The sequence below is a fragment of the Leuresthes tenuis genome, unplaced genomic scaffold (genome assembly GCF_036924035.1).
Source record: "Leuresthes tenuis unplaced genomic scaffold, fLeuTen1.0.hap1 SCAF_23, whole genome shotgun sequence".
NCBI classification, from domain to species: domain Eukaryota; kingdom Metazoa; phylum Chordata; class Actinopteri; order Atheriniformes; family Atherinopsidae; genus Leuresthes; species Leuresthes tenuis.
Genome location: NW_027325377.1, coordinates 8,256,567 through 8,284,054, shown reverse-complemented (window position 1 = coordinate 8,284,054; position 27,488 = coordinate 8,256,567). Strand labels below are relative to the sequence as shown.

Here is a 27,488-nt window from a genome sequence, read left to right as displayed (position 1 = left end):
GTGCTCTGACCCAGTTATCCTCATAAGTAATTCAGCAGAAGAAGATCAACGGCAGGATACACTGGGCAGCTGTAGTGCAACACAGACACGTCATTCTGATAAAGTAGTGTAAAAAAAAAAATCTAAACCCTAACAACTCCTTTAAACAAACTCATACAGAGGTTTCCCCTGATCACTGTAACAAGAACCAATAAATAAAGTCATTCTTACCGAACACGATAACCTCTCTGTACCGGGAGAGGCGTGGCCTTTTTATCTATTCTTATTATATATTTCTTATATTTTCTATATATTTCTATCTTTTATAGATAGCAGATTTTTCAGTAATAAATGCAACAATTTAATTTATAGCCTAATATTTACAGTTTCGTGAGATGAGTCATTGAATGCACCAGCAAGAAAATATGAATATATAACGTATATAAAGATATTGACTTATTGCTGTAGATACAAATTATTTGCACACTCTGTTTAGTCTGCATGAGGTCATTTAACCTCTTTTTAGAATCCAAATCATTTATATTTTTCAGGTCCAGAACTTTCATTCCACCCTTTTGTGAACTACTAAGTATAAAAAAATAAACATCTTGAACACTGAGATAAATCTGATAAGAAATGGAAGCAAACATGAATATGAGTAATTTATTGTAGCAGAAACATATCAGAAACAAACATATTGCAACAATATTGCTGATTAATGCAGTTTTCTGCGAAAGCTGAGAGTTAATGTTGCTGATTGATAACAAAAGTCCCATCTGATCCGTGAAAGAACACGGAGGAGTCTGAAATGTGAGCTTACATTCGCGCTCTGAACAAATGTTACTGTACACAGTGAAGTACTTCCTGTTTTTTTTTTGTTTTTTTTTCAGTGATTGATAGCGTAACACATAATACGCATGACGAATGCATTGCTTTACTTTGTGCTTATCCTTCAGGTTATTTCTCTACTTATGGAAAGAGCAAAAATAAGTGGAATGTAATGATTTACATATCTGATGCATCAAAAGCTAAACCCGAATGTTATGCTTTAAGAAATACACACAAGGGTTAACACACGTATGGTGGCCAAGTGTTTGTGAGAGATAAATATGTCTCAATAAATGCGACAAAGCCACAGTGAGTAACACAGAGGGTTTGATTATTTCAACTTTGATGGTTCCAGCCACCCAAGTGGATAAGCAGGTATTGTAGTCCAGGAGGTCTGAGTGGCTCTGCTGGCAGTAGCATTTGTCACAGTATGATTTTAGATTCTCTAAAGCAAAGATAGTCTGAGCAATTTTCCCCACATAGAGGCAACGTGGGACACTTCTCAGGTAGGCAAAGTCCTCTGGAGAAAATGAGGAGCAAGTTGTCTTGACTGTCGTGATAATGTCTGGATCTGGTTCCGTTCTACACAGGTGGAGGACCCAGGGGGGACACAGGACAGCCAGACAGGATGCACTCAAGGCGGGCATCTGTCAAGCAATTCGAGAGGATGGACACACTGCTGCTGAGATAAGGAGAGCACCAGACAGAAATCATAGCAGAATAAGCGTGAACCACACAAATACATCCCACTTCTGTCAGTTGGGCCCAGACCTATAAACAATATCTATACACTATAAACCGTGTGAAAGCCTTTTCTCACTCATGAACAGGTATTTGTAAGGAACAATGTGCAGTGAATATGATTTATTGATAGAATAAATTATACATATTACCAGTGAAAACCAGTATGTATTTTTTATTTTTTCATCTCTGCCTGGTTCCTCTGCTCTGAACTTACAGCTGATCCCCACTAATACAACAACCACAAATTCTGTCCATATAACACTTTTTGTACAAGAAGAAAAATGTAGCACAATGTGCTTTACATAATAAAAGCATTGAGCCCCCTCCCCCAACACTGATAAAAACATGTGTGGCTAATATGGCTGGGCACAGAGGAACCAGAGAGAGGGAACACTATTACACGGCGCCTGCATCGGGACGCAGCCGCCACCCCCAGAAACCTGGCTGCCCGGGCCGGAGCTATAAGCCAACCCCAGACAGGGCAAGGAGCCAAACACCACCGCTGCAAAGCGGATGCATGGATCCACCACAGTCTCAGAAAAGCAGACCCCGGGCCAGCGCCACAGCAACAGGGGCCAACAACTGCCCTTCATGCAGAAGGAGTAAATCTGTTCACTGATTTTTGTTCTGGTTGTGATTCCAGAACTGCAACTACCAAATAAAACACATTTCCTTTCCGCCAGTCTTCTGTTGTCTGTTGCGCTTTTTCTTCTCGGATTTTTTCCTTCACATGTCCAGTAACCTGTGTTGCAGATTAATAATAAAGGAAGTGTTCACACCTGTCCATGATCAAAGATGGGAGCGAGTTCTGCCTATTTGTTTGATTGAATTTTATTACCATGAATATGCAAGCCTTTAGAAAACTGATGATCAAAATAAATGTGCACATATCCACACAGTTGGATGCATCAGGCACAAGGTGAAAGGTCCGCGTCTCCTACCATTGAGTGACGTCATTACTTTTAAATGAGTAATGTGTGATGAATAATAAACGGCTCTGAAGTAACCCGCCAGACAATGTCCTTAAATGGCCAGACAGACCAGAGGCAATGCCGCAGGAAGCATTACCAGAAAATATATCTATCTTTTATAACAGTTCAGTAAACTTCAAGACACCAGAAATTTCTTAACTAAACAATAAATTGTCAATCAGGATGATGATATAAAATTATGCTTAGTGAGGCTTTACTTGAGCACAGTGCTCCTGGCAACAAAGCCCCACCCATTAGCAGTACCATGCGGTGTTTCCAGTAAAACCATCCTCTGTAAAATTAGAATAAATGATACTTGGATGTTTTACCAGCAGACACAGCTTGGTGCCTGGACACACACTCTCCTGTTTTTCAGCATTAAGTGAATGTGTTGGACAATTTGTTACTGTGATGTTACTTACCTGTGATCAGAGGCCACACCCTCAGCTGCGGGGAGGGAACAAGGACCGGCACTGAGGCAAAAGACTACTGACGACCTGCAAGAAACTTACACTGTTACATGGACACAGTACACATATAAACACTGGGAATGTTTCACAACAATAAAGGCCTCTCCAAAGAAAGAAGATCAAGGACTCAACACTTACCCACACGCCAGTAAAAGGTTAAAAGGGGTTGGTTTAACATTTTATATGAAGTGAGATAAAGTTCTTTTGGGACACTGTAGTATGAAGCTGAAGTCATGTCTCCAAATGCAAATGTGCAAAGAAACATTTTGAATGTGGAAGTTTGGAAAAATGACACAATGTATTGACGCTGACACTTACAATACAGTATATATTAAGAGAACACTGTACAGTTAAAGCTTTAAAATATTTGGTCTGTACACATGCATATAAAGTGTTCAGAAAGCAAACAGGCATTGGACACATTCAATGGTATCACATGTAACAGTCTGGATGCTTGAACAGGGGGGCGTTTAAGCTCTTTTAACTTGTAGCATGAGCACAATAAAACAAGCATACACATATCAGTTTTGCGAAGGAGAAAAAAATGTAGTTTTAGTTCGACAGACATTTCATGGAGGTGATTTCAGCTCTAATGCAGGGGTGGAGTCACAAGGCCACATTCTCTGGTTAATGAAGGCTCAACTAAAGACCACAAAAAAGACAATCAAAAGTGAAAGAACATAAAAATGTCTGCAGCTGTAGGTCTGTAGAGAATCCCAAATGGATTCAATCATCTCAGTTAGATGGGAGTGCTCGTGGTTAGCGTTAGAAAAGCGGGGGATGGAGAAGCTATTTGTTGTGATAGCACACTTCTCTTGGCTTAGAAAATATTACACAGGGCTTCCTTGTTCCTGTATTCTCTCAGAAAATGTGTAACACTGTTGTCTGAGAACTTTTTGTAGCATCATGTGTTTAACCTATTTTGGAAAGCTTGTGAATGAAATACTGTTAATGTATTGTACCTGTACATCGCACTGAACACATATATCATAATTAAAACATTCTACTCAGTCTAATTGTCTTTACATTTATTTAAGCCATTAGGAATAGAGCCGAGATATCACCAGACTTTTCCTTTTTGATTCAAGTTGAGAGAAAGCCCTGGGACTCCTTACAAATTAAACCACTCAACTGGTACACCTGTAGGTGAGCCATGGGGCAGAAAACAACATTTGACAGACTTCATGTCATCTCTTACTGGTTCAAATTCACCTCATTCAAATGTTTGCACATGTTGGTTGGTTGGTTGGTCAGTCAGCAGAGGGATGTGGGTGTTGGTTTGTGTTTGTCTATGTAACACTGGCTGGCAGGAGGTGGGCTGTCACAGAGAGGAGATCACACTGGTTTCCGTTCTTTGACCTCAACTAATATACAGGTCACACCACATCCTGATATTCCTCATGTTTGAGTTCACTTTTGATTCACCTCAGTGTTATAGCATGGTGAGTACAACCATATTTTTTTCCTGTGAGGCAACTGCAATTTAGTATATGACAAATTCTCCTGGAATCTGGTAGTTTCTTTCAAACATAAGCTCATAATTTGTAACAGGGAGAGCACCGTATAAATACGGTGCTCTTAATGAGCTATATGGCATATAAAATTATATCATGTGAGTATGATGATATCTAACCATTTACTCATTAGAATTACAATAATCTTTAGCATTTACAGTAACCTCTAGTCACAAGGAGTAGCAATAAGAACATTGTTGCTGTACAGCACTTAATAACGCTATATGTACTTAAATGTTAACTGACCCCCAATGACCTTCGAATTACCTCGAATTACCGCCACCAAGTTCCCAGTGAGTCTCATGAGTAACCAGGCCTCCTTTGCTCAAACTGTAATCATACATGTGTCTTAGTTTGCAGCACTTTGTTGAAACATCTTTATTGGTGATAAAGAACAAGAGGAAGATATAAACAAAAATTATGTTACTATTAAAACTAGAGTTGGCAAAGAAAGCCTCTACAACACAGGCTGATAATAAGCTGATTGATACTTTATGGAATGGTAATTAGTGAGCAAATAACAGATGTGTCTGTCACTGCTGCCATTGTGCTTATATGGAACTATCACAGAGAAGTTTCATCCTCAACTTGGTAAATCAAATATGGGTGGTTTTTAATCATCTTCCAAACAATGATCAGTATTCTCTTCTATCAAAGAGTTTTACTACCCTTTAATATTCAAACATTTAAACATGTTTTACTTTAGAAAAAGGTAAGCAGTATAGTTAGTGATCTAATCTAAACTGTATGGACAAGTGCAACATTGCTGTGGACACATAATGGAAGAAATGTAACAGCTTTAAAATACACACAGACAATGTAAATGACCAGTCCAGCCAACAATGAGTGTGCCTAAAAAAAGTCACTCTTTTTTTTTTTTTTTACTTTTTTTATTTCAGTGTACAAGTAAGAGGTTGCTCGAAATTAAAGAGGACTCCGTAAATTCCATTTGATCTGCTTACACCAAACTGCAGAGACAGATCTACGGTTATCCAGAGGAACCAAACAGAAATCTGGGAAAAAAACAGTGCCTGTCAAATGAGTTTTTGCCCCATGCAGCACATTGAAAAACTTGTATATTATAGGCTACAGGTTTTGTCTGTTTAGAGGATTAGACAAGTGTTTATAGTCAGCATAAAACAGTGGTGTTCTGAATTAACATCAGGGAGAAAGAAAGAAAGAAAAGGTCCTGGTGGTGGAAAGGAGAAAGTACATGAGTAAAAAAAAGTTTAAGGAAACATGGGTATTTGCCAAGTCTGTATTGTGGACAGCACTCTGACAAAAGAAAAAGTATTGTGACTCAAGTCTTATCTGAGAAAGCAAACCAAACAAGGACATATACATAAAAACAGCATCTTAGCCTGAGGTACAGGTGTGAAAATACAAAATGAAAAACAGCATGGAAAAAAAGTTTGTGTCCAGGCATAGACACAGCAGGCATTTGTTATTAGGCTACACTGTGTGGGTACTGTAAGGCACACACAAACACAGGGAATACGGTATCATGTGTGCTGATGTGGTAGGACCTCAGAAATCAATGGTTGTTTGCAACTTTTTTATGTTCCTTTAACTCAAGTCAAATGAGAAGATTAACATAACATCCATGACTAAACCAAAGGCTGGGAACTAGTTTGGTAGGTATAATGAGCAAATTAAAACATTTATTTATGGTGTCTAATCTGAATCTGTAAGTCAGAGATATCAGACAGCTGCTGGGTGCCAGTTGGCTCAAAAAACAAAGAAAATGGCCCCTGACTGATGGTAAAACAGCCACCAGCACTAGCAATTAAATTCAACAATATTAACCTCAGCTCGATAGTGGGATTAACTTTTTTTAATTTTCAGTTTCATGTGACCAGTATGGAATGGGAAACAACAGAAAGCAATTCAGTCATGTCATCCCTGGTCACACCTACGCTGGATAATATTGCAAAGTTAATTTGTCCTGCTCTGCTACCTTTGCCTGAATGCAACGCTGACTGTATCATCTTCCCTCTAGTTTATGTGTCAAGCTCAGTGACAAAACGCCCAGAACCATCTCTGCACAGCGCACCCACAGGAAATTGATCTCAGAATTGTAGAACTCTAAGACCAGATCTAAATTAGGGGATGTGTTCTCAGCCCAAATGGTAGACAAATAAAGCCAAAGGTCGTTCTAATTTGTTAACTTACTGCAAATTGAATAAAGTGTGTCACATCCCCTGAACCATGAACAAGCCATCCCATCAATCAGAGAGACTGAGTCTTACCCACCCTTCATTGATGGTGTGCCAGTAGAACAACCAGTCAGCCATGATCACTGAGAGTCTGAATAGTCTTTAATCACTTCCTCTTCCTGCCATGTGGTAGCAGCTGTTGTTAATCACTTGCTTGTAAAGTTAATTTCCTGATTTTCATTCATTTTCATATAAATGTAATCTCGGCAACACTGATTTAAAGATAAACGCAATAGAAACAATGCAAGATTGTTTGGGGTTCAGAAATTACCAATAGGACAGTTATTATTTATTTATTTGTTCAATTTAGCTTTTATGTGACAAACCAATCATTTCCTACCTAATTAAATCAAAAAGGGAGAGAACAGTTTGGACACAATTCAGAGCTCACTTCAAGTCAAATGGCATCCCTGTACAGAGATTTGATCATAAACTGCTTAGATGCCATTCATGAGTGCTTTCTTATCTCCTTTCCACTATTCTTCCCTCCCTTTCTGCAGCCTGCACCAGATCTATTTTGAATGTAGACACGAACGAAGTCTGAAATTTAAGATCATCCAACCATGAACATGCAGAGCTGAATACATGGTTATATAAGAATAAACCACTGGGTGGTGCTACAGATGGGTGACACTTGGTTAAAGTGGAATTCATGACAATGACATCACTGAGTGAGGAATGCACACACTCACACCAAGGTGCAATAATAGATTCCAACGAGGAAACAGTGCTCTTCGTGAGAGAAAACACCCAGTGCATGCCAGGGACTCGTCTGTAGCTCCTCATCCACAGTTCTCTTTAATACAGCTGTGTCTGTTTCTATTTGACAATTTAGAGTGAAATAAATTCAGAACTCTTAATGTGTCTGTGCTTTAGTCACAGCACACCTCACTAACTACAAATACTGGAGTTGTTAACATTTTTTGTTCTTGAAACTACATCCCAACACAGCTCAGCTACATTCACTGACCAGGTGTGCTACAGCAGGTGTTTTTTCTCGACACCACTGCTACCATCAGAGAGTGCGATTCCATCGGTGCTTTACACAATCATCTCATTGTTATCTCCATTTGTGCCATCATCCATATCCAGGGTGACACACTTGTCAGCCTTCCTTTAAGTTTAGTACAACTTAGCTTGAATCATTCTAAACCCTTCAGCTTCCAAAAACTTAATCAACAAAGGTGAATTCCTGCACTCAAACAAGTGGTTTGGTATTAGTGTTTAAATAACTCACTACCATTTAAAACAATGTGGACATTATAGTGAATATAGAGGAGGGACTTTAATGTGTCATGACCTTTAGTATAAAGTATGAGTATGTGTTCACTCAGTGTCTCAATGTCCCTGTTTTTAATCACTTCATGCACATGTGGTTTCAACCTAAAGAACTTAAATGCTACAAACTTGCATTAAAAAGTCTCTTTTAACGTCCTTCTGTGGACCCATCAGCAGTCTCAGAATAAAAGGAAGGCGGGGCCGCTTGTGCTCCTTATGTCAAATCCCTGAGCAAAGTCACTGAACATTCAGAACCCATTGGCCGAGGCGTAGGCACAGGAAAACAGGAAGTGGGAAACAGGAAACCATTATGTCCTCCTCTCTGTGAGCCTCCTTTCTCTCAGGTGACAAAAAGAGAAGGATGACAGGAGCAACAGTTTTAGTGTCATCAAGGAGCTGAGTGGAGAAGCCTTCAAAAGGCATACAGTAAAGGATTTAAAGTATAGGCTTATTCCCGAGGCCGATACGAACTAAAGTATCTGGGGTAGAGGGGTGTGTAGTGGCTAGAATGGCTGTAGGAGGTGGAGGTGCCAGAGTTAAGGTAGCTTGAGGGGGTAAAAGTCGGGGTGGAACTGTAGTAGGAAGGAGAATAGCTTTGAGAGAGAGTCGGTGAGTAAGAAGAGGAGTAAGGGGAAGAAGAAGAAGGTGTGTGGAGGACAGAAGAGCGCGTCATGCTGGACAGGGGCCGAGTTCGAGGTGAGGCACTCCAAGTAGGACGCCTGAGCCCCAGAATAGGGGAGCGATAGGAAGAGGCGGGGGCAGACCCTGGCTGGATGGACCTGTTAGTTGTGCTGGATGGGGGAGAGATGTGAGTGTCTGAGGTGTAATGCCTTGACAGGCCTGAGCTACGGGGCTGAGTAGGGGAGAGGTTGAAGCTGATACTGTGGGAGTCGACCACAAACGTCTGCATCCCCAGGGTCCACTGGGAGTGAGCCTGCCTCAGAGGGGTGGAGGGTGGGGTCTGTGTTGAGGGAGGGGAGGGGGCTTCGAGAGAGGGGGGGCTCTCTGAGGCAGAAGGGCCAGCTAGTGAGGCAACTGATGGTGATGACGGACTGCGAGGGGGTTTGTGTGAGGTAGGGGAAGTGAGGACTGAGGCCAGGGCTGCAGCGGCTGCACTGACAACAGACGGGCTGAGGGGGACCGAAGGATCATCAAAAAGAGCTGACATTGGACTAGTGAGGTTGGCAGAGGAGAGGCTGCCAGGGGCCAAAGCTGATGTGGAGCCCTGGGTTAGGTTGGAGGCCGAAGCTGAGGCTGAGGGACTTACTTTGGGAGTGCTGGTCCTCCTACGGGTCACCCTGCCCCCCCTGGTTCGATGAGACTGCTCTTGATCAAAGGCCAAATCCTCCAGGCGCTGTGTGAGGGCCAGTTTCTGTTGGATGGCCATACGCAGGAGAGAATTCAGGGTCTTCTTCTCATCCTCGGCTGCAGCCAGCTGCCTCTGCATCTCATCCAACTGTGTCATGTACTCATCACACCTGCGGATGGAACCGTTTCAGGAGGTTAAAAAAAAAAACTAAATGAACGACTGAGCAGGTACGAATGTAAAAATCATCACAATCAATGTGGAAAAGAAAATATTCTGACACTACTGTAGTAGGGCATACAGTGACAGTGGTTTCTTCTAAAATATCAACTTATATCTTTCAAATTTAACAGCTTGTTGATTGGTAGAATATAAAAAAACACAATCAGGCATGGAAGATTCATCTGACTACTTGATTTGTTATAGTCACTTGGGCTAAAAAGTGAAATTCGTCATTTTAATTCTTGTTTGTGGCTGTTTATTCACTGACCTGGTGGCAAACATGGCTCGCAGAGAGGAGAATGTGGCGGCATCCTCCTTCACAGCCTTCAACTCGTTCCTCAGCTTCATCATGGTGTCAGTAACCATGGATTTCTCTGCCTCATACCTACTCTTTAGGTTGGCTAAAGCCACCTCTGCGGTCTGGGAGAACATATATACACAGACACATAGATAAATATTACACTTTGTAAAGTGTTTGCAAAATCACATGTCCTCCTTTAACTCAGCTGCTGCATGACATCAGCTCTTTGAGAGAGTCTAAAATACTGTTATATGTACCGGCGAGATCATGGCAGTATTACAGCGACTACTTTCCACTTTGCATGTTGCAAAAGCAAACTGGTATAGGACCATTGGTGTGAAAAACGGCACGCAGGGTCTCTCTGAATCATGTGTGTCAAAATGGAAATGATAATGGCCTCGGTGTTATGCTGCTGTGCAACAGTAGGGATGGAAAGTTCTTCTGATATCTAAAATGTGTTACACAAGGTTCCAGATATTTACCACCATGGGTTCAGTCGTATCAACACACTGTATAGATTAATGATGAGTTTATTTTTATGTGAATCCTGATTTAAGTTCTTTGGGAAATCAGAAACTGATTCCAGTATGGGTCTCCAGAGATGGCAGGAAGAGGAGGGAAAGAGGGAAGTATAGGGACACTATAAGTTGAGAAAACCACCATGCTCCTTTTTTTTCTCTCATTCTGTATTTACACTAATTGGTCACTACATTAAAATCACTTGCATAATTTGTGTAGTTCCCTCTTGTGTCACTCAAATATAATCTATTCAATCATGGAATGGACATGGCCTTTCCTGCAGTGTGTGACACCAAACTATAAGAAGTAGATCTCTCAGGTCAGAAGGGTTGTAGGATGGGATCCAGCTTATTTTTGCGTATCCGGCAGATGCTCATTCACATTGGAATCTGGAGAGTTTTGAAACTGAGGTGAACCATAGGCTCTTTGTTGTGCAACTCAAGCGTGGTGACAAAATGGTGACTGTTAGAGTGCAGACAGTCAACACAAATTGCAGATTCACAGCAGCCACCTCTCCCTCCTTCACACAGCACAGTATCATGCTAATGTTTTCAAGTTTTGTCCGCTCACTTTAAGGCCAACAGCCTTCTACTCTGTCACATTATTTGCATTAGATCATCTACATTACTTTTACCCTTGACTTGTATTGTTTCATTTTACACATATAAAGAAAAAAATAAACAGGTCAAGTCTCCCACCTGTTTGTTAGCTTTAAGCACCAGTCTGAGGGTGGCTATCTGCTCTCTCTTGGTGCTGAGTAAAGACTTGAGCTTTAGGATCTCCTCCATGCAGCTCTCCTTGTCCTTGTCCAGAAGAGGGGCCAGTTCCCTGGCTGCAGCTCTCTGTCTGGACAGCTGTAAGGACCTGTCTACGGCCCGCTGGAGATGCTTCACCTAAGTCATGACAGGAAAAACATGGAGAGGAAAGATGGAGATGATAGGCAAGTGATTAAGAGATGAAAAGCACAGAAAGAAGAGGAGGTGGAAGAATAAAAAGAACAAGGTTAGTGAGAGGGGAAGAGAGCATTGTCTGAAAAATTTGGCTTCTGAAAATTAAATATGTTGACAGCAGAGGACAGAACATAAAAGGAGTTCCACTGATACTAACGCAAGATGAGTGTGCATCGTACCTGGTCTCTAACTATAGAATTGAGGTTGTAGACGTTCATGGGCTCCCTGCGCAGCTCACTCGGTGGTTCAAGGGCAGGTGATGATGAAGATGATGACGATGATGAGGCACTGATGCTGGGTGAACGAGTAGGAGGTGTGCAGGGCGGCAGACTCTGCTCACATGGAGCCTGAAGGCCCTCCCTGTCTGCCTCTTTCTCCTGTCTTCTGCCCTCTCCAGATAGAGGTTCTTTGGATGGAGACTCGGAGGGGCTCCGGGACTCTCCTGGAGTGGACGTTGTTGAAGTGACAGTGGCCAGCCGCCTGGCTAGGCGTGGTGTTAGGAGAACTTTGCTGTTGTCTGAGGACATGGCTTTGAGACTGGCACTGATGCATCTGAGCCCTCTGCCTTGTCTAGAAGAGAAATAGGACAAAATTGATTTTTTTCATTTGGAATACTGCTCAGTTTCTGTGCGTTAAAGCCTTACTGTTCTTCCATTCATAGTATCATCTCCCAGAGTGGTGAAATGTTCTAAACCTTACAAACAGATGAGCCAACCTATTACAACCTCTCATGCAGATTATTTTGGAACAACAAAACATTTGGGGGTTTAGGATATTATAAGGTGAACAGTCAGTTCACCTATTGTGTTAGATACAGGACAAATTGGCAGCTGTAAACCTGAGACTTTGACAAGGGTCAACTTTTTATTATTTGGGTCTCCCTGCCTGTGGGGTTGAGTACTTACTGATGCAGATCTGAGAGACAAAGCTTGAACCTAATACAACTTATTGTGAAATGCGCTGGTAATGCGGCAAACCTGGTTCCAGCTGGTAACTTAGAGGATTTGGAGGGTGGTGGGTCAGCTACATGAAGGTAAGAGGTGGTTCTTGATGTGTCAGCATATCTAGCAAAAAGTATTGGCGGCAACTTCCAAGGATAAGTATAGGCATTAAGTCATGTCTTGGTCAGTTTGCCAGACAAAACTTAGACATTCCTTCTGAAAGGAAGATTTTTTTTTTCTTTTTGCAAGGCTAGGGGTTCCTTTTCATCCATATTAACCCTTTTATGCAGAGAGTGTTCCTCATGGATGGATGGGGGGCTATAATGTGGAAGGGTGTTGGGGATGCTAACTGAGCCATGGTCTCTCCAGGCAAATGCTTGGGTTGGGGGAGTTTTTGCTTGTTTGCAGGAAGTGGCAGCCCTGAGGGTGTCAGTTTGTGGGAGTGAAGAGCTAACAGATTGTCAAATGCGGTCTAACCTCTGAACCACAAGTGGGATAGCCCTCATTGTGTTTCTGTCATGTTTAAACAGTGCTAGAAAGGAGAAAATTAAGCCTTGGAAGACCAGTGATCTGTCCTAGTCTCTCATCACTACTCATTTGCTCTACAGTTGTACATACAGGGTCTTTGCAATCTCAAGTTCTGATATGTCTTAAGCCAGTCTTTATACTTGTTCATAGAATAATCTGGAATTTCATTTAGCAGTTGAACATTTAATCTCATGTAAGCAAACCACAGTGCAGAAATAAGTATACTGTGATTAAGTCATCCATGTAAAACTGCTCCAAAACACACTGTTTGCATGTTTCAACACCACAGATACCTGATACTGATATTTTGTCTGTTATTGATGCCCTCTTTTCTTAGGTGAGCATATTCCCCAGTATGTCCCCAGTGTACTACTGAAATGTTGCTGCTCAGTGTGATTCTTTATTTGACCTATCAGTCACACCTGTAGTAATCCAGCATGACCCGGTTGGGCGTCTCATTATTGCACAGGCAGACGTGGTGATACAGCTGAGCAAGCTCCTCACTCAGGGTCACCAGCTCATCTTGAGCTGCGTTTAAAGCCCCCTGGCTCTCACTGGCTGCTAACTGAGCTGCCTGCAATTCCAGCTCCAGACTAGAAATCTGAGAGAAGAGTAGAAAAAGTCATTCACCATTTTAGATATCTCTCATTCCAGCACACACAAAAAGTATGAGACGTATGTTACCTTCTCTCGTCCCTCCTGGCAGCTCTTCTCCAACGAGGTTACTAGCCTCTCCAGCTTCAGGAGCTCACTGCATCGCCTTGGCTTCTGCTCTGCTGCTCCAACCCCACACTGAGCCAGCTTCTCACGCAGAGCTTTCATCTGTGCCTTGAGGTCAACCACCTCTGTTACAGCCACACGGTATTTGCACTGCAGGATTTCCAGACCAGGAGTTTGGTATGAAAACACTTGACTTGTGCTCAGCACCTTATCCTCTTCAGTTTCCTCCTCCTCTTCAGCCTCCTCCTTATCTTTGTCCAGCTCCATCAGGGTTTCTAATTTGGGCTGAGAGTTGGCACTGTCACGGGCCTCCTGGTCTACTCTTCGATGAAGGCGGCGTAGCGCTATGACTTTCTGACTAAGACGGCAGGTCTTTTCATGCTGCTCAGTCAGGGCTTCTTGTGTGTGTTGGAGTTGAGTCTGGGACTCCTGCAGGCTGGTCATAAGTGCTGCTTTCTCACGTTCAACCTGAAGGGGGCAATAGAAAGGTTAGGGAAAAATGCAAAGATGATGCAACTTACAGGTTTGAGGTAATGACAGGGCAACAGTAAAATGTTGCTGCTAAGGTTAGCGAGTCCCCATTACAACTACACCAATAAAAAGCCAAGATAAGTGGAGCCTGCATAAGCATAACGACAGAGAAGTCAGAATATGAAATATTATAATGGAATGCATTGAAAAACTTTTTTTTTTGAAAAATTTCATTTTATGTTTTCACACAAAGTTATGCAGAAGTATGTGCCTATATAGTATGTATATTAGAGTAAATCCAGGTAGGTAACTTTCATGCATTACATTACAGCTTACAATTTATGATCAGCCTCTGGTATGACGTGTCTGACTGCTATCACTGGACTGGTCAGAGACAGATTTTAAAATTAAAAAGATCTCTTCGCAACATTCGGAAGCTTTTTCACCACCAATACTAAACTTCAATATCACTCCATTCTTTAACATTGTCCCAGTCATTTTAAATATACACTGCTGAAAAAAATAAAGGGAACACCTAAACAACACAATATAACTCCAAATCAATCCCACTTCTGTGAAATCAACCTGTCCAGTTAGAAAGCAACACTGATTCTGAATCAATTTCACCTGCTGTTGCAAATGGAACAGACAACAGATGGAAATGAGAGGCAATTAGCAAGACAAGACTGGCCTGCCCGTTCCCCAGACCTGCATCCAATCGGGCACATATGGGACATCAATCCATCCACCAACGCCACGTTGCACTACAGACTGTCCAGGAGTTGACTGATGCTTTAATCCAGGTCTGGGAGGAGATCCCTCAGGAGAACGTCTGCCGCCTCCTCAGGAGCATGCTGAGGCGTTGTAGGGAGGTCATACAGGAATGTGGAGGCCACACGCAATACTGAGCCTCATTCTGACTTGTCTTCAGGAATTTCCACTGAAGTTAGATCAGCCTGTAATGTGACTTTCCACTTTTATTTTGAGTATGATTCCAAATCCAGACCTCCATAGGATAATAATTTTGATTTACATTGATCATTTTATTGGTTATTTTATTCTCCACGCATTCCTATATGAATATAATGAATAACGATTTTCAACTGGAATATTTCATTAATTGAGAAATATTAATGAAGTGATATTTTAGTGTTCCCTTTATTTTATTTTTTTAGCAGTGTACATACTTGAAATTGTGTTGTTTGAAAACAGTCCCCCAAATCTAAAGAACTTCACAAAATCTATCATATGGAAGAAAAAAGTATCAAAATGTAAACCTTTGATTTCAACTTCTTTATAAAAAAAAAAATTACTGCATCATTCCTGATGGGTTTTCAGTGTTACATCAAACTTGGAATATAAAAGCTCATGGTCTCTTCTGGTCTAAACAGGTAATTGTTAAATTCAGTCCAAATGAGTTACAGTAAATAGCTGAAGTTGAACTGGAATTAAAGGCAGAAGCAGTATTTAAACCCTCCCTGTACTGAAAAAGTGTTGTGTGTCAGCTGAGATAAAAATAAACTCTTCCTGCAGACCAGAGCTGGGATGGATGGGATTACGAGGTGAAGAACTGTAGCGGGTGATGTATTAATACACACAAAACACAGCATTGTGACGAGTTGAGCGTGCACTATAAAATCTGCTTGTTAGCATGAAACAACTGCAACTAAGTCTGAAAGTAACAAAAACCCATCAGTATGTTGTTTATTCTCACACTTTTATACTGTCCCTCTGTTTTATATGATTCATTTCTAATAAGTACTTAGGGTTGAAGTCACATCAGTTCCTTATACGTTTTTTCATCAAGTCTGCACTCATGTAGTACCTGACATCATATCACTGACATCATTCTCACATTACTCTATTCATGTTGATCGGAGAGCAGACTCACAGTCATCAGCTGCTGCTTGAGCTTCTGAATCTCCGTTATGTTCATCTCACTGAAGAGATCTGCCGTCGTCGACCCCTCAGCTTTCCGACCTGATCCGTTAGCCCTAGATGCCAAACCCGCAGCCATCGCTGCAGCTGTCCCACTCTGGAGGTGGCCATTACACCTGGAGGATCACAGTGGAGTACATTATATTCACTTTCTTTAGAATTTCCTTTTGTCCATTTGTCTGTCATTTTCTGTCAGCTTTAACCAATCAGATCAACGAAGTCAATCAGTCTGATTAAATCAATGCAATGAGGATTGATCCTCCAATTGAAAATAGTTCACTTGTGCCTCCAGCGTTAGAGACCTTACACCTACAACATGTAAGAAAAAAAGCCATTGTGTGGATAATCCATGTACAATTGACCATTCAAAGCAACTATGGAATATTAAATAGTAAAAGATCATTTTTTTAGGGGTGTGAAATAACTATTTGAAGCACAGTGTTGTCTTGGCCTCTCTGGGTTTGTTTGTGTAATGACCACCTTGTTGGCTCCTCTGAACTTGGGGAGAGCAGTGCAGTTGGAGTGGCAGTGCCGCTGGGTGGGGCAGAGGAGAACATTAGATGCGCACTGCCAGTGTAGGCCACGTCACACATGCTGAGATGGTGGACAAGCTCTCTACGCAGGTGTTTCTTCTGCTCACGCTCACTCTTCAGAGACTCGAGTGCCTCTTCCAGCTGAGCGTCTGAGATGTCCTTCAGGCGCAACGCATCCTGTAGCTGGCTGTTGAGGAGCTCCGTCTCCTCCTCCAAGACCTTGATCTCATGCTTCAGGCCTTCATATTCCACCTGAAGCAGGGTTGGGACAAACAAATGGTCAATTGAATGAGTTGCAGACATAAACGGTTGCAGGAGGAGTGGTAATGGTAAAAGAGGAGGGGCAGCAGAGCTTGTCAACAACGGGTGTAAAGCTAGACATGTCCCGGATATTGAACTGTGAGATGTGAGTTTCTGTCCATATTATCTGCTGTGGGAGCTCACCTGTGTCAGACTGCTTCAGATCCACTTTAAGAGGTACAGGAGGTCCTAGCTGCACACCAACAGACTTGTATAATACCTCCTATTTTCTAATTCATAATCATTATAGTTTTTTTGTTACTATCAGATTTTTTAAAAAATCATTTATAATTCAACAATATAATTTACCTTTGCTGAAATTATTATTCAATTCACTATCACCAGGTGGGGAGTCCTCTCATGTTTAGAAGACTATTTCTCCCATTTAGAAAACAGCTCTGAGCTCATTTGAAGAATTATATCAGAATAGCAGTGGACTATTACCTGCTGGCGAGGACAAGCCTTCAATCGAGTCATGTCAGTGAGATTTTCTGCTCATCCTTTTTCATTGACATGTATGAATGAAGAATCACAGAGGGTCTTAGAAAGCTGGCCATTGTTGGCACTTTAAAGACAGCCGAGGTGGCAGGATAAGAAAGCACACGGAATGAATAGATAAATACTTTAATAAATTATGCTAATAATAAATAAATATGCCTGTGAAATAAATACTGGCAACTGTTTGGAAAAAGACAGACTGAAGATTGGATTAACCATCCATCTCTTACTTCTACTTTTAACCAATCAGATCAACAGACTAAAACCAGTTATTAATGTTTAAATCAAAGCATTAAATGGGGATTAATCTTCCAAATGAAAATAGTCCCCAACAACTACATCTTTACTGTATTAGAGACAGAACAACATGTAGGGACACAGAAAGTGGAACAAATTTTCTTCTTCTGTCAAAAGCTTTGTGATTTGAGTTCCAACTAATTTTTGTAGTACATGTGTGCACAACAGTAGTGATACGTAGCAGGGATATTTTGTAATAATATTTTGTTTCAAGTGATATATATGTCTGTGTGTGACCTTAATTGCACTCTACAGCTTGACTTAAACCACTGCAGGGAGTAACTTTGTGTCCTGACTGTCACTTGCGCTTGTGCAGCATATTATTAAGTGCAAAAATATGTTTGACTCAAACAAAAATTAAACAGGCAATATTGCTGGTGGTAATTATCTTTGCTAACGTGTATCAAACACAATGAGCAGCAGTCTGTCAAAGTATCCAAATACCATCCACCATACTTGTTTTTGTATCTCTTAGAGTCTGTGTAAACTCAGTCAGTTCGGTAAACTACCAACTTCCACATTCAGTAGTTCCCATGGGATCTACCACCACAAACCCATGGTACCAGAGTCCATAACACTAACGACTGTTTGCTGTCATTTTTATCAAAAGAAACTCAGCACAGTAAGATAGTACAGCTTTCAAAGTGGTGCAGACACATAAGAACATAACAATATAATTGGACACACCAAACCAGTCATTATGAAGGAGTGAGTGTGTCCACACTTTACACTGCTTCTGTAAATGTTTACTACAGAGTAGATCAGGAGAACTTCTGTACAGAACTATTAATTAAGTTTAACTCATTGGGACCAAAAATTATGATGTTTCTTTTTAGGAAAAACACTTGGTATATAAGTTATAACTAGGATTAGGGTAGCGATTGACCCTTAGTTGGAAAACGAAACAAGGTGTGTGTGTGTGTGTGTGTGTGTGTGTACCTGACTCTGCTTGAGAGTTGAGACCAGTTTCTGCAGAGAGATGTTCTCCTCCTCCAGCTCAGTGTAGTCCTGAAGAAGCCGTGATTCTCGAAACTTGTACTCCCTGATCTCTTCTCGCATTCGGCTCCGCTGTAGCTCCAACATCTCATTACTCTGCTGAGACAGAGCAAAAAGAGAGCAGGAGCTGCATGCTGTTTACGATGCAGCTTAAACAAAGAAAGTCTGTGGAGTCTGCATGGAGGATGCCAGGGTTTTTTTTTTAAAGAGAGAATTAGTGAAAACGAGAGAAGATGATCGACATGACCACGGTATATCTTCAAACAAACAAATGGCAGCAAAATCTCTGAAGAACACCTTTAACAAATCCATTTGGTTTTTGTATAAAAGGGGTTGCAAAATCCTTTTCTAAAAACATATATTTATAATTATAAGATTCAATGTTTTAATCGTAGCTTATAAGAAAAAAAATTCTGACTTAGTGAAGTTATCCTCTTTGAGGGTGTCCTCTTTTTTGAGGACTTCAGTCAGGTTCCAGCTTTCTTATACAGCAATTTACCAATCAGCTTTGCAGAATGGAGCATGATTTCCACCTTGAAAGTGAACTTAGACTGAGATCCAGCCATGTCATTGAGCTTATATGTCTTTCCTGAAGAAAAATTTGAACCCTTTTGCTTTGAGACAAAATGCATTATCATCCTGAAAAACGGGCTCAGCATCACCAAACCTCCTTTCGATTGATGCAATTAAGTCAGTGTCCACCTGTGCATTTACTGTAGAGAGTTAACCCTGCCATCTCCCCTGGTCCTTTACCTGACATCAACCCAGTATGATCAGTGACAGTGAAAATGTGCTTGTTATCTTCTGACAGTGATCTTTTTATGTTTCACTGAACCTGCATTAAATTAAAGTTCCAGCATCATCTCTTTGTCCAATGCAGATTAGTCATTCATCACTGAATATCACTTTCATCCAGTCATCCACAGTTCATGGCTGCTTCCCTGAGGCCCACTGTAACCTTGTTCTCTTCTCTTTAGGTGTTAATGAGGGTTTACATTACGCTTTTCTGGATTGTTGAGTGGTGGTTTGTATTTTTGTCTTTCAGTTGGATTCATGTCGTGTTCTGTTAATATCTTCTAATAAGATTAGGATTTGTTTCTTGGATGGAGGCCTTGCTCTGATTAGTTTTTTACATCATGACTTTGTCTTCTGAGTTCTAGTTTTGTCTTGTTTTAGTTTACCTTTTGTCGTTTGGTTGCTTGTGCTCTTTGTCTTTTTGCTTAAAGTTCTTGTGGATTCTGTTTTCTCACCTGGTTTCAATCATCTAACCACTTCTTCCAATATAAATGCTTCTTGGTTTTCATTTTTCCTGACCAGATCCTCGTCATAGCCCCCCCTCAGTCAGTCAGTTCTGTGTCTCGATCAGAGATTATTATCTTATTTTTTTATTAATTAGTACCTTGCCTTTCCTGCCTTGGCAGTGCCATTTAGGTCTTTCTATAACATTACTGTTTCTTCACCAACCAGCCTCCTGCCTGTAAGTCCTGTGTTTAGGTTCTATTCCTAATTTTCCTCAAATGACGGATTGTGACAGTAAATCCCATTTCCTTCAGTTGGTTGACATTGACTCCTCTCTCTGCCCATTTGTACATTTTCTATTCTAAGTCAAATTGCTTGGAGCCTTTTGACCTGACTCTTTGACGTCTTTCTTAGTCAATCTTTATGTTTCCCTTTTACAACCTTCCCATTTTGTTTATACTTGCTTTAAGTTTTAAAAAGTTTTAGAATCCTTTCTATTGTTTCCACTGACAGCTCACTGGTTTGGGAAATGGCTTGCTGTCAATCATCCAGGTACTCTTTTTCAAAATCCCATTTATTTGCATATTTAAACTTGTGTTGGTATTTGTTTTAGAAAAGCGAAAATTAGCATCCTCCATGTGTGCTGATTCTATCATTTTTCCAGTTGTGGTATCATATGATAGTAAATTATATGATATGCCCTAACAGCTACTCTGTACCTCCCTGAGCTCCTGCATTAGCACGCTCAAGTGTTCATTGTCAGCCTGTGAGTTGGAAGCACTGGCCCGGCTCTTCTTCAGTTCTGACTGGAGCTCAAAAAGGCGTCCCATATAGTAGGCCTCCTTGGTAGCAGACTCTTGCAGCAAAGTTTCCTCGTTGGTTTCCCCATCCTCGGCTACCTTACGCTGGGTGGAATAAGCCTGACCAAATGCCTGAAGAGGACAGAAAAGATTAGGGTGAGTTCTTGACTGGTGATTAGGGTCCACTTTTGTTTACATTTCATGAATTATTTCTTTCATCTGGTTTAAAAAAAAAAAAAAGACGATCCAAAAAAACACAATTTGCAATCCTCCAAAGTAATTATATCAAAAATGTTAAAAACAGAAAACTTGACTGGATTCTTATAATTACATTGCTAGTGAGGGTTATGTAACAGCTTGATACAATTCAACAGCACCTCTTGGGGACTTGTTAAGTTCAGTTACAGTTCACAATGAGTAAGAACGAAAGTCACAGCTTCAAAGTTATTCCAAATTATTACCAAATCATTACCACATCTCTTCACGATCACTGAGCTACACCACACAAACAGCACTGCTCCACTGAGAAACCTACTCAACTACATGTCAATGATGGCCCACACTTGGCTGAGCAGAAAGGAGGGAAGGGACATGTGGGGATGCCTCAGTCCTGTTGCTTGTTGTCTCACATTAAGGTCCGGTCAGTGATTTGCTTACAGGCAAGATGGCAGGAATTGCTCTGCATAGGCTGCTCTCTGAGCATTTTTTCCATTTTCTAGAGGAGATGTGTAAAGGTGCAGCTAGACACGGTCAGGCAAGATGCTTTCTGTGCACACACACTCACCAGATCAAACTTTCTAGGTTTGCAGTGTCCATAGATGGATAGATGACAGTATTTTAGCAGGTCACCTTCTTTAAATATTTATGGTTATAATGTAATTTGGTTTGCAGGTCATTAATTTAGTTGTGGCTTCTCAGTATCCCTCGCCTTCTAATTTTCAGCACTGAGCTTTTCATATTTTGGACATTATGACAAAAGGACATAGAAATTTGAAACATAACCACAGAAGTCTGATGCTATCAGCATTTAACGCTTAAGGACGACAAAGAAAGTTACTTCTGAACAATACAAGTTGCAGACCAAAAAAGGAACCAAAATGAAGGGCCATAAAACCCGTGATTTTAGATGTAAATCACATTTCTTCACATCTTGTCTTGTGCGTGATACTTTTACAAGCACTTAAAGTTAAGTGTGACACTTCAATGATATGATCTACATGATCTAGGGAAGAGTTGCAGAATTATAAGGAAAGACAAGGAGAATTGAAATAGGAAATCAAATCAACATATGTAATTTGTACCTCTGCCCTGTTGTAAAAAATTGTTAACATATTCCTTCACTTATTAGTTATGGCAAATTTTTCATTTGTTAAGCTCTTTCTTCAAGGCACCACAGACACTCAGCTGAGATACCTGAAACCGCAGCATCGGTGATGCTGTAGCATCAGGGACAAAACATTGATTTATACCCATGAACTCCCCCTGCAGCTTCCCACAGTTAATAAAGCTGGGCAGGAGTCACTCTTTATGTACAACATGAGCAGTGCAGCAATCTGTTCCTGACCACAGCTCTGACGTTCCAGCCATTACTTTGACTTTGACACAGCCTACACAGGACAACAATATGCACATGTTAACAAATGGCGCCATAACTACATCATTCAATAAGTGCAACAGAAACCTCAGGCTGCAACATGTCATGAGAGTAAAATACGGCTGACACACGTCTAGCTTCCATACATCACTGCGAGGAGAGCCTGTAACAAGAATCCAGCTCCAGAGATCAGCTGTATGTGTTAGAAATCCAAACCTGCCAAACAACATCCTCTAGTTTTATTCAAGGAAAATGACCTAAATGGCATATCAAATACAAAGCAGTGTATGTGTTTTTCTGCAGTGTCAATCATCTACCAAACTGAACAGCCAGTCAGGGGAATCTCTCGTACTGACCAGCACAACCAAAATTCAACATGTTAAATCAGCTAAAAAGAACATTAATGACAACCAACACTATGTACCACACTGAAAACATAAGAGCAGATGTTAGCTTTTGCTCCCTACCTTCCCAACAACCAACTGTCAGCTAGGTAACCTTTATAAGGGACTGAACTTGCGGTGGTTTTACCTGGTGGAGATGGTAACTGTGCTAACTGGTGATGAGCTTTACCTATACAGCTGAAGGAAAATTTTCTTCACATCTGTCCTGATGAGAGTCAGTTTGAAGACGCTGAATGAGCAGCTTTTGCCTTGTTACACATGACTGAGTAATTTGACCTGCATGGTCATATTAACTTAAGAAGGACCCGCAGAAGCATTAAACTTAAGATTCTTTTTTACAATATTTAGAATCTCCTTCTTCTAGCTAAATAGCTTAAAATGTGTTCCTTTAGTTTGAAATTAACATAGAAAACAAGTAAAACCTCAATTCCAAAAATGTTGGGACAGTGTGAAAATGTGAATAAAAACAGAATGTAATAGTTTGCAAATCTCCTAACCCAATATTTCGTTCACAATAGAAAATACTGAGAGTGAGACATTTTACTATTTCATAAAAGGCATTAGCTCATCTTGCATTTGATGGCAGCAACACGTCTCAAAAAAATTGGAACGGGAGGAACAAAAGGCTGAAAAGGTAAATGGTACTAAAAAGAAACAGCTGGAGGAACATGTTGCTGCTAATTTGTTAATTAGGAACAGGTCAGTTGCATGAATTCATATAAGAAGAGCACCTCAGAGAGAGGAAGAGTCTCTTAGAAGAAAAGATACGTATAGGCTCAGCAGTCTGCAAAAACCCACATAAACAAATTATGAAGCAATTTCAGGATAGTTACGTTATATGTTATATAATAATTATATAATAATTATATAAGGATTTTTTTAATACATAATAGTTGAATATTCAATAATCTACAGTACATAATATCGTAAAAAGACTGCAAGAATCTGGAGACCTCTCTGCATACAAGGGACACAGCTGAAAAGCAATATCCATGATATTTGGCCACTCAGGTAGCACTACATTAAAAACAGACTGTTATGGAAATCACTGTATGGGCTCAGGAACACCTCCAGAAATCATTGTCTGCTAACAAAGTAGGAGAAGATGCCACTCATGGCACCCTGCTGCAGTAGCTCTGGAGAGAATGTATCTTTATTTGTATCGTTTTGAGATTTCCAAATGAGCTTATTTCTGTGAAAACGAAGATTTTTCAGAAACATTTATCCTCTTTAGCTTGAATACTGTGCTGCTGGAATTATATCTGCTGGTAATTCTGGCGTTGTTTTACATCTGTTACAAAATAGAACAATGCTAACAAGAAAGTTGTTTGCATGTGGGGGCAGCTGATTATTATGACTATCGATTGCGTATGCTGACGGTCTGACGGCTTTGCTTTGCGGTAAGACGTATTGCATCACTTCCTGTTGCTTTGTGTGTGTGCACTGTGACAGTTCTCGCTCTTCTTGTACTACTAATAATCACCTTATTTCTCCCTATAATTTACACATCTTGCATAGTTAACTCTATCCCATACTTGTTATATTCTAACGCTCACTCTTACAGATCTTTAGTCTTTATTTTTCACTTTTTAGCGGTGTGTCTGGTTCTCTAGCTTAGCATGGCTACCAGTTCTCTTCCTCTATCTCCTGCTTTCACCTGCTCCGTGTGTCAGATGTTTAGTTACTCCTCTGCCTCCTTTAGTGGTAATGGTACATGTAACAAATGTAGTCTTTTTGTAGTTTTGGAGGCAAGGTTATCTGAATTGGAAGCTCGGCTCTGCACTGTTGAAAACCACCCGATAGCGAGCCAGGCCCCTTTAGTCAGTGCGGAGCCACCTAGCGTAGCTAGCTCTGTAGCTAGCTCTGTTAGTCGTCCCCGAGCAGATCCCGAGCAGCCGGGACTTAAGAGTGGCTGGGTGACTGTCAGGAAGAGGAGTCATAGTCCTAAAGTCAAGCCCGTGGTTCACCATCAACCTGTCCACGTTTCTAATAGATTTTCTCCACTCAGCGACACACCCGCTGAGGACAAAACCCTGGTAATTGGCAGCTCTATAGTCAGAAACGTGGCATTAGAGACACCAGCGACCATAGTCAAATGCATTCCAGGGGCCAGAGCGGGCGACATAGAATCCTATTTAAAACTGCTGGCTAAGGATAAGCGTAAATACGGTAAAATAGTTATTCACGTCGGCGGTAATGACACCCGGTTACGCCAATCGGAGGTCACTAAAATTAATGTTGCATCGGTGTGTAATTTTGCCAAAACAATGTCGGACTCCGTAGTTTTCTCTGGACCCCTGCCAAATCTGACCAGTGATGACATGTTTAGCCGCATGTCCTCATTCAATCGCTGGTTGTCTAGATGGTGTCCAGCAAACAACGTGGGCTACATAGATAATTGGCAATCTTTCTGGAGAAAACCTGGTCTGATGAGGAGAGACGGCATCCATCCCACTTTGGAAGGAGCGGCTCTCATTTCTAGAAATATGGACGAATTTATTAGTCATCCAAAAACATGACATCCCAGGGTTGAGACCAGGATGCAGAGTTGTAGTCTTACACACTTCTCTGCGGCTTCCCACCTGATGCTGCCCCCCCCTCAATCAAAAAACACAAAAGGAGCAAATCCTCTTGTGCAAAAAAAAATTAAAACAAAAACTTTAACTGAACAAAAACATCAAACTATTAAATGTGGTTTGCTGAATATTAGATCTCTCCCTTTGAAGTCTCTGTTAGTGAATGATTTGATTTGTGATCATCATATTGATATATTTTGTCTTACAGAAACCTGGCTGCAGCAGGAGGATCATGTTAGCATTAATGAATCAACTCCCTCTGACTATTTAAATGTTCATGTTCCTAGAACCACAGGCAGAGGAGGAGGAGTGGCAGCTATCTTCAGATCAGGGTTACTAATCAGTCCTAGACCCAAGATTAGTTTTAGCTCTTTTGAATCTCTGATTCTCAGTTTTTCCCACCCAAAGTGGAAATCACAAAAACCTCTTGTGTTTGTTGTTGTGTATCGTCCACCTGGCCCTTATTCTGAGTTTCTGTCTGAATTCTCAGAGTTTTTATCCCAGTTAGTGCTGAGTACAGATAAAGTCATTGTAGTGGGTGACTTTAATATTCATGTAGATGTTGAAAATGACAGCCTAAATATTAACTTTAATTCTATATTAGACTCTATTGGATTTTCTCAAAGTGTTCACAGACCTACTCACTGCCTTAATCATACCCTTGACCTTGTGCTGACTTATGGCATTGAGAGTGAACAGTTAACAGTGTTCCCTCATAACTCTGTCTTGTCTGACCATTTTTTAATAACTTTTGAATTTACATTACTTGACTACACGGTTTCTGAGAAGAATTCTACATATAGAAGGTGTCTGTCAGAGAATGCTGTAACCAGATTTAAAGAGTTGATTTCATCATCCTTTTCTTCACTGCCATGTGCTGATATGACAGAGGACGGCTACCTAAATTTTACTCCAGTAGAACTTGACTCTCTTGTTGACAGCACTACAGCTTCAATGCGTACAACACTGGACAATGTTGCCCCTCTGAAAAGGAAGGTAATCAGTCAGAAGAGGTTGGCTCCTTGGTATAATTCACAGCTGCGTGCGTTAAAGCAGACTGCAAGAAAGCTGGAGAGACAGTGGCGTTCCTCTAATTTAGAAGAGTCTCAATTAGTCTGGAAAGATAGTTTAATAACGTATAAGAAAGCACTTCGTAAAGCTAGAACTGCGTATTATTCATTATTGATAGAAGAGAATAAGAATAATCCCAGGTTTCTTTTCAGCACTGTTGCCAGGCTGACAAAGAGTCCGAGCTCTGTTGAGCCATGTATTCCTTTAACTCTCAGCAGTGATGATTTCATGAGATTCTTCATCAATAAAATTGTTTCTATCAGAGAGAAGATTAATGGAATCCTTCCCATTATTATCACTGATGTATCATCAAGTAGAGCAGCTTTAGAAGTATCTTTCGAACCTGAATTGTATTTAGACAGCTTCTGTCCAGTTGATCTTTCTGAGCTAACAACTGCAATAGTCTCTTCTAAACCATCAACTTGTATGTTAGACCCAATCCCAACCAGACTGTTCAAGGAGGTTTTCCCCTTAATTGACACTTCCATATTGGATTTGATCAATCGGTCTTTGTTGACAGGATATGTACCTCAGACTTTTAAGGTTGCTGTAATTAAACCTTTACTTAAAAAACCTACTCTTGATTCAGAAGTGTTGGCTAATTATCGACCTATATCCAATCTCCCTTTTTTGTCCAAAGTTCTTGAAAAAATAGTTGCAGTTCAACTTTGTGATCATTTACATAGAAATAATCTGTTTGAAGAGTTTCAGTCAGGATTCAGAGTGCATCATAGCACAGAAACAGCACTGGTGAAAGTTACCAATGATCTCCTGTTAGCCTCTGATAGCGGACTTGTTTCTGTGCTTGTCCTGTTGGATCTCAGTGCTGCATTTGATACGATCGATCACAGCATTCTGTTACAGAGACTTGAACATGTTATTGGGATTAAAGGAACTGCATTAGGCTGGTTTAAGTCATATTTATCTGATAGATTCCAGTTTGTTCTTGTAAATGAGGAATCTTCCTCACACGTTGGAGTAAGTCATGGAGTTCCTCAGGGTTCTGTGCTTGGACCGATTCTTTTTACTTTATACATGCTTCCATTAGGTAACATTATCAGACAGCATGGCATAAATTTCCATTGTTATGCTGATGATACTCAGCTGTACTTATCTATGAAACCAGATGAAACCTACAGGTTGGTCAGGCTACAAGCCTGTCTTAAAGACATAAAGACCTGGATGACTCAGAACTGTCTGCTTTTAAATTCAGACAAAACTGAAGTTGTTCTCTTTGGACCTGAGCGCTTCAGGGAGAAATTGTCTAGTTATATAGTTACTCTA

At 40.8% G+C, this 27,488-nt stretch overlaps 1 protein-coding gene across 4 annotated transcripts in view; it reads right to left on the bottom strand.

Moving 5' to 3' along the window:
* Nucleotides 1-628: 628 nt before the first annotated feature.
* Nucleotides 629-27,488, bottom strand: part of LOC140282566 (protein bicaudal D homolog 1-like) — a 41,497-nt gene continuing 14,637 nt past the window's right edge. For 3 of the 4 annotated variants that reach the window (XM_072377020.1, XM_072377018.1, XM_072377019.1), the window contains 10 exons: nucleotides 20,479-20,691; nucleotides 18,464-18,616; nucleotides 16,377-16,681; nucleotides 15,850-16,012; nucleotides 13,452-13,955; nucleotides 13,190-13,368; nucleotides 11,478-11,868; nucleotides 11,047-11,241; nucleotides 9,797-9,948; nucleotides 5,375-9,478 (listed from right to left, as the gene is read on the bottom strand). In XM_072377020.1, the coding sequence (XP_072233121.1) occupies nucleotides 8,449-9,478; nucleotides 9,797-9,948; nucleotides 11,047-11,241; nucleotides 11,478-11,868; nucleotides 13,190-13,368; nucleotides 13,452-13,955; nucleotides 15,850-16,012; nucleotides 16,377-16,681; nucleotides 18,464-18,616; nucleotides 20,479-20,691 (3,285 nt within the window). In that variant the 3' untranslated portion in view covers nucleotides 5,375-8,448. Of the gene's footprint in view, nucleotides 1,490-2,944; nucleotides 3,020-5,374; nucleotides 9,479-9,796; nucleotides 9,949-11,046; nucleotides 11,242-11,477; nucleotides 11,869-13,189; nucleotides 13,369-13,451; nucleotides 13,956-15,849; nucleotides 16,013-16,376; nucleotides 16,682-18,463; nucleotides 18,617-20,478; nucleotides 20,692-27,488 lie in introns of those variants that run through there. The other variant, XM_072377021.1, reaches the window with a different exon arrangement.